Here is an 11,938-nt window from a genome sequence, read left to right on the forward strand (position 1 = left end):
TACAAAATTTGTAAGTTTTCTGTGTTGTACAAGATTGACCTATAACATATGTTTTTAATTTGGAATCTTGTGGATAAACTTATTGTTCTTTAAAAAAAAGAAACGATAGGCACCAAAACGAGCAGAAATACATGCACGCCACTTTATGATTTCTCCTCTCCGCTGTCCCTGATGTTGAGACCCCACGTTTCAGCCCCAGCTGCCCCTGGCTACCCCGCCTCCTGCTTCCCTGCCCGCCCTTCCCTCACACTGGTCAAGTCAGCGTCCTAGAGCATCACGTTCATTCTCTTACTTCTCCGCCTCTAAGCCCAAGCGTCTCTGGTCAGGGGCCGGCGTGCTTGCTGGGCCCAGCGTGGCATCACCCTGGGAGAGCCTCCTCCACTGGCACCCACGCCACCTCCCCCAGCTGTTTGGTTCCGTCCCAGCTGGGCACTGGCCCAGGAAGCGCAGGCAGAACCAAGGAGCCCCTTCTTTCCTCCCCCGCTGGTGGCCGAGGGTGGCTGGGATCTGTGTGCAGCGTGGTGGTGGCAGCTCCAGGGTCTCCGAGGCCCGGCTCTGCTCGCTCTGCTCCTTCGGGCCTGACGCTCAGGGTCCCTCTCAGCTCGGCCCACCTACCATGGACTCCCTGCCTGACCACTGACTGATACCTGCCGCAACTAATACCACATAAATACTTACCGGGGCTGGTGTTTGAAAGATTGATGTTCTTCTTTTTATACATGCGATAAATAGGATTTAAGTCATTGCTGCTTTTCTTTCTTTCTTTTTTTTTTTGTCATTTTGAGACAGGGTCTTGCTATGCAGTTCAGGCTGGCCTTGAGTGCACTTTGTAGCCCAGGCTGGTCTGGAACTCACAGCAATCCTCCTGCCCCAGCCTCCTGAGTGCTGGGATTACAGGTGTGCGCCTCCACACCTGGCTTATAGCTTCTTTTCTTAAGGGGGTGAGCAGATTATACCTGCACTGCTTGCCTCGTGGATCAGACAGAAAACGGACAGTCTATAAATTATACAGGCAACTGGCAACAAAATTATTGATTAACTCAGGACACAAGTTCTTTATTGGGTAATTATATTAATAGTGGACATTTTTAGTTATTCTTGTGGGTAGCTAGTGCATATAGATTACACAATTTTAAAACTGTAATAAATATGGTCAGTTAGTAGCACACTCCGAACTTCCTCTTGTCGTTTTCGGAAAAGGTTTCATGATTTACTAAAGTCCATTAAGGAACATCTAAATGGGAAAAAAGAAGGAAACATTTTATGAGTGTAAGTTTTTTTAAACAGAAAATGGTAAATAAACTATACAATTTAAGAATTAACTGGAGTAATAAAATCTATATAAAAATTAGTTGGTATTTTAGACAGATATGACTAAGAAGAAACATATTTTATTGTTCTTTTTTTTGGTCTTTTTGAGACAGGGTCTCACTGTGTAGTGCAGGCTGACCTTGAGCTTACTTTGTAGCCCAGGCTGGTCTCAAACTTGTAACTGATCCTCCTGCCTCAGCCTCCAGAGTGCTGGGATTACAGGCGTGCGCCACCACGCCAAGCCCTGAAGAAACATATTTTATTGTTCTTTTTTTTTGTCTTTTTGAGACAGGGTCTCACTGTGTAGTGCAGGCTGACCTTGAGCTTACTTTGTAGCCCAGGCTGGTCTCAAACTTGTAACTGATCCTCCTGCCTCAGCCTCCAGAGTGCTGGGATTACAGGTGTGTGTTACCCCACCCATTTCCATATGCTGATAAGAACCAAAGGAAGAAAAAAAAATACCATACTTAAGTTTACTAAAACTACCAAAACAGAATCAAAGTAAACATTTTATCTTAAAGTTCAAAATCTGAAAAAATTAATTTATGTGCATATTTTATCTATAGTAGCTTGGTACAGTGGTGTATTTGGTAATCCCAGAACTCAGGAAGGCTGAGACAGGAAGACTACGAGTTCAAATTCAGCATGGAGATTTAGCAAGACTTCACCTCAAAACAAAAAATTTAAAAAGGGCTGTGGACATAGCCCCTTGTAGGCCCTGGGTGCCCCAGTAGAGTACTGGGGAAGAAAGTGACAGTGATCCTGTCTGGGCAGTGAGATTTCAGACCAGTACACCTTTTTTTTTTTTTCCTTTTTCATGTTTCTCTTCTTTCTACAGGGAACATACATCTCTCAAATAATTAGAGAAAAAAAAATAACTAGGCATGGTGGTGCAAGCCTGTAATCCTAGACACTCAGAAGGCTGAGGCAGGAGGATCACAAGCTCAAGGCCAGAAAAAGTGGTATAGCAGTAGCTTAGCATGCATGAGCCCTGAGTTCAATCCCCTGTAACACACAGACACAGAACAAAAAGAAATCAAGGCAACAAATACTCAAATGTGACAATAATCCATACCTTTTAAAACTTAGTTTCTCACTAATGGAAATGACACTTAGTTTCAATAGTGGAAAGGACACTATACGGAACAGAGACTCTGGAAAGCACAGAAGAGGGCCATGGGCTCTGGGTCCCAAGACCACAGCATCGCAGGCTGAAGGGCGTGCCCAGGGCTGCCCACTGGCTGTGTGAGGAACACGGCCCCCGCCCGTCTCCTGCTCTAGGGCTCCCTAACAGAAGGAGGGCCGTGTGCGATGACTGTGGTCCACGATGGCCTGCGCCTATGACCGCGACCTCATGGGATTACAAAGGAGCAGAGGATCCCGTCTAGTGATGTCACAGCCACTGTGCTGCTGCTAGCACAGTGCCTCACGCACACTTGGGCACACAAGCCCACTGTGCGCTCAGCTGAGGAGGACACGTAATTGTGCTTGATAAGAAAGGTGCTACCAGTGTACAGACTTATCACCCATGCTGTCTAGTCACTATCTTAGTGGATTCCAACTTAAAAACAGGCTTCCCACAGAAGATCTGTCATGTTACAGTGGCAGCTGCCACACACATCTTGTAACTCCTGTGTCTCTTTCTTTTCTATTCATTTATTTTCTATGCATTCTCTTTCTTTTCTATTCATGTGGGTGCTGGGAGTAGAACCCAGGAGGGCTCTACCCCTGAGCTACATCCCCATTCTCATCTTTTTTTTTTTTTTTGTCTTTTTGAGACAGGGTCTTGCTATGCATTCACACTGGCTTTAAGCTCACCTTGTAGCCCAGGCTGTTCTCAAACTTGCAACAATCCTCCTGCCTCAGCCTCTTGAGTGCTGGGGTTACAGGTGTGCGCCACCACACCCAGCCCCATTCTTATTTTTTATTTAGACAGTGTCTCCCTAAATTGCTCTGGCTGACCCCAAATGGCAATCCTTCTGCCTCAGTTTGCTGAGTAGCTGGTATTTCACCCTGAATGACTGACCTATACCGGGCAGGTTTGTGTAAATGGTGTAAGCAGGCACTGGGCATTTACACTAGGATATTCATATGACTAATTTCTCATAACGTGGCCCTAAGCAATGCATGACTGTCTACACACACACAAGAACAGATTTCTCTCCAGAACATCAAGAAAGGCTGGGTCAATTTCAAGACTGCAGAAATATTATGGTGTTAGGTTAGAATCTAAGAAGCTGGCCACCAGCTTTACCTTCAGGATTTCGCCAGGGGCTGCATCTGGTGGCACAAGCTTCCCGCAGTGCTTTGAATACTCACTGATCAGGGCCGATGCTTCGTCTATGCTGTGGAGTAGAAAGGAAACGGACGCTGAAGTCTCCTCTAGGGGGATAAAAGTTTGCACTCTTTGCTGTAGGGCTGGCTTCACAGGGTACACAGATGTCAAAACGCATCAAAGCATATATTCAAATATGTGTGGCTTATGATGTCTCAACTATACCTCAAAAAAATAATACTCCCCCCTCCAAAAAAAATAATACTCATCCATAAATGACAATGCACAATGCTGGCTACTCAGAACGAAAACAAACACCCGCTGCACTTCCTCCTGACGGCACCCAGCCTCCCCGCAGGGTCAGACCACGGCCTCCTCCTGTTTTCAGAAACACCCGGCCCGCTCCATCCCCAGAAGCTTGTTGTTTCTACACTAGCGGGCGCAGGAAATGAGCTAATGGAGCTCAGCAGACTGTGTCGCAGAAGCTCCTGCTGCTGCGAGCAGGCTCTAAGGAACCCAGCTGCAATGCAGGGCGTGGGGCGGATTGTGAGGCACCACTGCAGGGACTCGCACGCCTGTCTCACGGTCTGACTCCAAGTTCACGCTCTGCACCTTCAGGTGACCAGGTGGTTAACTTAGGGCATGTGCAGTAGCTTAGTATTTTGAACTTATAATTTCAACCACGTAGCTCTACAACTGTTTGATAGTTTCCTCCAAATAAAGGTTTACTTTAGGGAAATTCTATAGGGAGTTATTTTTTTCCAAATTCACTTACCTTGAGTCATTTGCCAAATAGCTGACTAGCTCAGTGATGCTGTCAGTATTCATCATGTGCGATTTCAACACCTGGAAGTATTTTGTCTTCGCCAAAATCCCGAATTCCTTCTGTTTTATGATATTATTCAGAATCAGGCTTCTAATCTACAGAACGATAGGTATCATCATATTAAAAATGTGCTCAGTTCCCAGATTCTTTATTCAACCCTGGAAACTGCTGCAGCCAGAAGTTGGATTACCACTGCGTCAGCACCGCGCCTCCTGTTTGGAGGAGGGAAAGGCTTTGGCCCAGTGCAGCACACACCACGGAGATGGGAAGCCAGTGCAGTTCAGACTGCTGGGGCTTTTTATGAGGGAGAAGATCTGCTTGTAATTACAAGCATCTGATGGGAGGGTGGCGCACGCCTGTAACCCCAGCACTTGGGAGGCTGAGGTAGGAGAATAGCTGTGAGTTCAAAGCCAGCCTGGACCACACAGTGAGTTCAAGACCAGCCTGACCTACACAGTGAGGCCCTGTCTCAAGAATCTACAACAAAAGAGGGCTGGGGATTTAGCTCAGCGGCAAAGTGCCTGCCTGGCAAGCGCAAGGTCGTGAGTTCGGTTCCCAGTACCGGAGAAAAACCAAAAAAAAAAAGAATCTACAACAAAAGAAAACAAAAACGCACAAATGAAAAGCCCCCAAATTACAAGCAGTTAAGGCTATAAAATTTCCACTGAGAGGAACAGTAAATAAGATAGTTAGGATCCCTGCTTTTTAAGAGATTTTAATAAAAGCAAAATAGTATTTAGATATTAACAAATGGCAAGATACTCTAGCTCGGTCTTAGTTTAGAGAGAATGCTTACTGTCTAGGACCAAATTTTTCATAGAAAAGAGACAAAATTGTCTTACTTGATGTGCAAATCCTGCTAGCTGTCCAGAATTCATATGTTCTTCTAATTGCTGTAAAATGATCTGAGGATTGCATGAGCCCAGAAAATTCTAGAAAAAAAAATTAAAACACAATTTTAAAAAGTATTATTATTACTAATTTCTGTCAAGTATGGAAGGTTTGCACTTTAAAATTTGAAAGAAAAGAATTTCTTTTTTTTTTTGGTTTTTCTCTGGTACCGGGAACCGAACTCACGACCTTGCGCTTGCCAGGCAGGCGCTTTTGCCGCTGAGCTAAATCCCCAGCCCCAAGAAAAGAATTTCTAACGTAGGAAAAAATTTTATCAACAAGTATTACTAAAATAAAAGGAAAAGGGGCTGGGGATTTAGCTCAGCGGCAAAGCGCCTGCCTGGCAAGCGCAAGGTTGTGAGTTCGGTTCCCGGTACCAGAGAAAAACCAAAAAAAAAAAAAAAAAAAAGTATTTCAAATAAGAGGAAAAAAGTTTTTTATAACTACTTATTCAAAGAGCAAAAATGGTTTATAAGCATTACTCCTAAGTGCCAAAGGGAAGCTATTTAAATTCTGAAATGTTGAAAAAAGCAAAGGATGAATTTGTGAATAATCAAAAGAAGGAAAAAAAAAAATCAAAGACAAGTATGGTGGTTTTGAGAAAATGCAATTAATAGACTCAATGACAACTAAAAAACATGCATATTCATTTATATAGATCTCCATGTCCCTCCTTATACACCTGTGGAAGAAATAACTATAAAACATTTAAAATGCTTTGTTCTTTTTTTTTTTTTTTGAGTTTAAATGCACTTTACGTTTAGACAACCTATATGACGTGTTTTTTCCCCAAAAAACAATGCCTCCACTCCAAATAAAACACAGTCAAAATAAACAAAGCATTCAAGATGACGTCAATCCCATTTGTCTGAAATCCTGGTGTTGTGTGGGTGACAAGCAGCAGCCAGTTTTCACAAGTGATAGATCCAAGGTAACCACCGAATCCATTAACGTTTTTCCGTTTCTAAACCATCCTTAAAGAAAATCATAAATGGGGTCACACCACCCTCACGGCAGTCCAGGAGAGCAACCATGCCGTCTAGATTCACGTTTGCGCCAATAAAGAACTGACAGTTTTTGAAATTAGCAAGGACGTGCTTGGTTTGTTCTGCAGCCCCTGTCCTCAATGGTTTTACTCCTTCTGGTCTCTGCTCTTCAAGTCTGCCTTGACTGATTTCTTGTAGTCTTTGATGTACTTCTCTAGGCCTCTTTTGTGAAGCTGGTTTCCTGCAAGTGGTGGTTCCTGACAGAGTCCACACCGGTGACCACGGTGCTTTCGCTGCCCTCGCCCGCCGGGCCCTCAGCGGAGGCGTTCCCACCGCCGAGCGAGTCATCGATGTTGCTCTCCTTCTACCAACCATCTTGCCCTCCACCTCCGGGCACAGCTCGTCTGCGATCTCCCGGGTCTTGTGAATGTCGGAGAGCATTTCGCTGTGGCTGATGAGGTCCCGGCAGATAATCATGGTGACGGCTGAGGGAGACGGCGGCCGCGCAAGCTTAGCCGGAGCCGGGAGCTCAGGGCGAGCGCGGTGCAGCCGGACCGGCCCTCGGAGGGGTAGGGGAGAACGGGCGGAAAAGCTGTTCTATCTGTTCGTGTATTAAGGGAAAGGAGTTATTTTTAAAAGTCCCATCCTCAGAATGCTCACGGCTTCTTGGTTAAACACCCACATGGAAAATCTGCCTCCTCTCATCTCTCGCGGCGGCTGCGAGCCAGGCTGCCCGCCTGCGCCGTCCCCACTGCTGCCGCACACCCGTAAGCTCCCCTCAGCGCCTGCGCCGCGCACAGCTGGGCCGTCCGTCTGCACTGAGCGAGCTAATGTTCTGGGCGGCCCGCACAGTTTCCCAGGAGTTTTCCTGCTTGCTACCCGTCTCCTCTGCCCAAGCCTACATGGAAAGGGGATGACAGCCTTCATCATTTCACTTTACTCTACCGTGAAATCGGTTGTTCCCCACAGACAAATGTTAGTCCAAACCTCTTTTAAGACAAACCTCCGTCGAACCTCTGCCTGCCTCCTCTGCTGTACGGTCACTCAACCACCTCCCACTACAGTCAGTCTTTGTGCTTCACAGGTTTGGGAGAGAAAATGCAACCTTTCACAACCTTTCACAGTGCGCAATCCCAGAGCGTCCATTTCCCTGGCAACCCCAGAGGAATAACGTCTAAGATACCTTGATTTGATGGTTTCTCTTTTCGGAGTGGGGCATGAGCATCAGACAAGCTAATGCAAAAGCCGGAAGCTCTAACTGGATGTACTGCCTGGCGACTCCCATCATGTCAAGATCATCTGAAACTGGACATCTTTGAGAGAACACATTAATTATTAACAGCCTGTCAGATTCACTATACTCTATTGACCTTTCTAGCTTTCTGCAGATGTCACCTGTCCAGGCTTTCAGTAATTTAAAATACCAAAGTGCTTAGTAACGCATAACTCAGGTCTTTGATGACATCTACCTAGAATAAAACAATCTACCTAGCACATGGACTACTCTCTCTTACTAGGATTAAATTTGGAAGCCTACAGATGGGTAAAATCAATTCTTACAAGATTCAAAATTTACAACACAAGGCTGTAGGATTTGCCAGGCTGAGAAGTCATAAAAGGCACTTTATATTTACACTAACATCAGGTACTAATTTTAGAGAATGGTTAGTGAGTATCAGTTTACTAGGAAATTGAAAGCACCACACATGGAGAGCAGACAACATAAAAATAACAAATGCTCTGCTATAAGAACAAGTGATGGTCGGGCATGGTGGCGCATGCCTGTAATCCCAGCACTCGGGAGGTTGAGGCAGGAGGATCGTTGCAAGTTCAAGACCAGCCTGGGCTACAAAGTGAGCTCAAGGCCAGCCTGAACTGCATAGTGAGACCCTGCTGCAAAAAGACAAAAAAAAAAAAAAAGAACAAGTGATAAAGGACATCGTGGCACAAGTTTGTAATCCCAGTACTTGGTGAAAAAAAAAAAAAAAAAAAATCTCCGCACTGATGCAGGAGGATGGCTGCAAGTTTGAGGCCAGCCTTGGCTATGTAGTGAGTTCAAGGCCTGAACTACATAGCAAGACCCTGTCTCAAAAAACCAAAAATAAACAAACAAACAAATAGAACAAGTGATGTACTGAGGATGTAGCTCAGGGGTGGGGCACTTGCCTGGCACGAGCAAGGGTCTGGATTCCATCCCCAATATGACCAAAGTTTGAGGCTTAGTTTCCCAACACAAGGGAATCACATTGGTCCCCTTATGCTTGGGGTATATTCGAAGACTCCTTGTTTATACCTAAAACTTGGATAATGCCAAACCCCATATTTACTATGTTCCCCTATGTACATATACTTCTGAAGAAGTTTAATTTATAAATTAGGCACAGTAAGAGATCAGCAGTAATTAATAATAAAACAGAGTTATAACAATATACTGTAAGAAAACTGCCGGCATCACACACACTTGCTCTTTGGGGCCATGAGTGAGTAGGGCGAGACCTTCTTGCACACAAGCACCATAGCCCTGCAACAGCTGAGCAGCTGTGAGGCTGCGGGGCGCGCAGTGCAGACGGCATGGGCGTGCTGCTCCAAGGGGCAAGTGACATCCTGGAGCGAAGGCAATTCAAAACTTAGGAGACGACAGAAGCAAAGCCACAGGTGGTCTGTGTGTGTGTGCTCACAGACATGTCTACCAGGAAAGAATTTTCTAAGCAACAGATTTTATTTTCTAGGTAGAAGAACAAACATTTTACTTACTCTAGGACAGCGACAAGACTCTTACAGCAATCTGTTAACTGACTGGGCCTTAAAGGACAAGAGGCTGAAAAGAAAAAACAATGATACACACAGGTGCTCAGCTACAAACTCTACTGCTGGTGCTTCAGAAGACAGGAAAATACCTGTGAGCAGGGGTATCTGTATCACGTGCTGCCAAGCTTTGCTGAAGTAGGGAACCTGGGGAAACAAGTGCAGTAAAGCATTCATGTCTGCGATATTACAACTCTATTTTGCAGGCACAGAACCATACATGTAAAGGTTATGTTCTAGATGTTAAGATCAAAATCATAAATTGGTATTACCCTGTTTGAGATGATTAAGATTCTAGGAAGATTTTCTTCCTAACTATACACTCCACCATCTTTTTACACAATTTGAAAGATTTATTATTGTTCCATTAGGAACAAAGCACCAGAGCTCAGTGCAGGAAACCAAGTTCAGGTACAGCCCGTTTTGTGCCAGTCCAGATGCCAGGGCCACAGGGCACGGGGAGGGCGATGACGGAATTTCAAGAAAATGAGTTTGGAAAGCACACCAATAGAGAAGCGCTTAAATAACTTCTGGTATATTTCACTCCATACTATGGGAACAATTAAGAACTGAAACTAAGGACAAGGGTTGGGGATGTAGCTCAGCGGTAGAGAGCCTGCCTGATACGTATGTGCAAGACCCTGCGTTCAATGCCCAGCAAGGCCAAAACAAATAAAATAAATTTAAACAATGAGATACCTTAAGAGGCTAACACAGATACATGAGAGCCGACAATCCCATTCCTGGGTATATACTCAATGAAAATACATGCGTGGGGGCTGGGGATTTAGCTCAGTGGCAAAAGCACCTGCCTGGCAAGCGGAAGGTCGTGAGTTCGGTTCCTGGTACCGGAGAAAATACCAAAAAAAAAAGAAAAAGAAAAAGAAAAAAAAAGAAAAAACATGTGCACCTAAAAACTTGTCCAAGAATGTTCAAAGCAGCGTTATTCATAAAAACCAAAAAGTGGAAACAACCTAAGTGCCCACCAGCTGCTAAATAGATAAATAAAATGTGTGTATCTGCCCCTCTGTACCCTCAGGGTCTGCATCCATGAATATACATTAAAAAAAAATTGGGCCCCTACTGAATACATACCAGCTGTCTTTGGTCATTATTTCCTAAACAATATAGCATAACAACGGCACCACATCAAAACTGTGTTAGGTATTTAAAGTACGGGGGTGTGCACAGGTTCTATGCAAACAGTATGCCATTTCATATAAGCGGCTTGACATTGGAAGGCTTTGCTAGCTGCAGGGTGGTGGTAGCACCCTAAAACCAATCCCCCCTGAGTAGCAAGTGTCCCCTGTATATCTACGCAATGGAACATTATTTGGTAATATAAGAAATGAAGTACTAACATATGCTATCATGTAGCATATGCTAAGAGAAAGAAGCCAGACATAAAAGGCCGCATATTCCATTGACAGCAAATGTGCAGCACAGATAAATCCATACAGAGGAAGTAGATTAATGACTCCTAGGGCCTGCAGGGAGGGGCAAACAGGGGATGAATGACAATGGATTTTCTGTTAGGGGTAAGGAAAATATTCCAGTATCAGATAATGTTTGTGGTTGTACAACTTTCTAAATACACTAAAAAATCACTTGAGTATATACTTTAAAAGGGTGAATTTTATCTTAACCAAAAAAAAAAAAAAAAAAAAAGAACTAGATCTGTATGTCCTGTTCTAGTACAATCAGGTCATGCAAACAGCAGTTTGTCTAGAATGTGATTGCATTTATGTTTACAAATATGGGGGCCAGGGATATAGCTTAGCGGCACAGCGCCTTGCTTGACAAGCACAAAGTCCTGAGTTCGATTCTCGGTACCAAAAACAAAAGCAAAAAACAAAAAATGTGTGTATATATACACACACACACACTCACTCATAACTATATGCTTGTGCACTGACAGGAAAGCTCTAGGATACGTAAGAAACCATAAATAGTGATTACCTCTAGGGAGATAACATGAAGAAAAATAGTAAAAGAGAATTTGCTCAGCATAATTTCCACACTGTTCTAATTTATTAAATTAGGAATGAATGACCTGTGTGTGTGTATAACGTTTATATGAGTACACAACTTGTGAAACTGATAAAAGATGAGAAAGACCTGTGCTCTGACTTCAGAGATCTGCCAGGTCTATGAGGGGGCAGCCCAAAGCGTAATTAAAATAAATCACACTGCCACGAATGTTAGAGGAGCCAAGGGTTTTGACAGCACGATGACGACGCGATTCGTGAGGCCTGGAGACCCCAGAAAAGCAGCATCTTCCGGAGGCAGAATGTGAGCACCGTCCTGCGGCTGATCTACTCTGCTCTTTACTGAGGAGCAGACTGCTTCATCTAGGGTCACAGAACCAGCAAGTGTAAACATTAAGTTCAATCAATTTACTTTAAATAACTACATACCTGCCATAATGAATGGATACTAGAAATGGCTGTTAAAACTTTCCTTAGGAAAGGAATCTGTAAAAATAAACAAAGAAATAAATTGCAAAGGCCACCACAAAAGAGTTTCAATGTAAAGTACTGGATTACATGTTTCAAAAGGGGGATTTCTAAAAGTCCGTCTTCCAGTTGGGTGTGGCAGCGCACCCCCATCATCCCAGCTACTTGGAGGCCAATTCAAGACTGCAAGTCTCAGGGCAGCCTGGGCAACGTAGTGAAGGCGTTTTGAAATAAAAAAAGGCTGGGATCTAGCTCAGTGGTTCAACCCCCAGTACATCTGTTTTAAAAAGAATCATCCCGGGGCTGGGGATTTAGCTCAGCGGCAAAAGCGCCTGCCTGGCAAGCGCAAGGTCGTGAGTTCGGTTCCTGGTACCGGAGAAAAACCAAA

At 44.3% G+C, this 11,938-nt stretch overlaps 1 protein-coding gene and 1 pseudogene across 3 annotated transcripts in view; both read right to left on the reverse strand.

Annotated features, from left to right (window-relative positions):
• Nucleotides 1–1,028: 1,028 nt before the first annotated feature.
• Nucleotides 1,029–11,938, reverse strand: part of Kntc1 (kinetochore associated 1) — a 78,851-nt gene continuing 67,941 nt past the window's right edge. For 2 of the 3 annotated variants that reach the window (XM_005403079.1, XM_005403078.2), the window contains exons 57-64: nt 11,512–11,568; nt 9,187–9,241; nt 9,044–9,107; nt 7,473–7,602; nt 5,255–5,344; nt 4,362–4,507; nt 3,566–3,656; nt 1,029–1,234 (exon numbers count right to left, since the gene is read on the reverse strand). In XM_005403079.1, coding sequence (XP_005403136.1) covers nt 1,214–1,234; nt 3,566–3,656; nt 4,362–4,507; nt 5,255–5,344; nt 7,473–7,602; nt 9,044–9,107; nt 9,187–9,241; nt 11,512–11,568 — 654 coding nt within the window. In that variant the 3' untranslated portion in view covers nt 1,029–1,213. The remainder of the gene's footprint in view (nt 1,235–3,565; nt 3,657–4,361; nt 4,508–5,254; nt 5,345–7,472; nt 7,603–9,043; nt 9,108–9,186; nt 9,242–11,511; nt 11,569–11,938) is intronic. The other variant, XM_013503705.1, reaches the window with a different exon arrangement.
• Nucleotides 5,738–7,395, reverse strand: LOC102029743 (annotated as a pseudogene).

Source organism: Chinchilla lanigera, unplaced genomic scaffold (genome assembly GCF_000276665.1).
Source record: "Chinchilla lanigera isolate Chin_1 unplaced genomic scaffold, ChiLan1.0 scaffold00081, whole genome shotgun sequence".
Taxonomy (NCBI): Eukaryota; Metazoa; Chordata; class Mammalia; order Rodentia; family Chinchillidae; genus Chinchilla; species Chinchilla lanigera.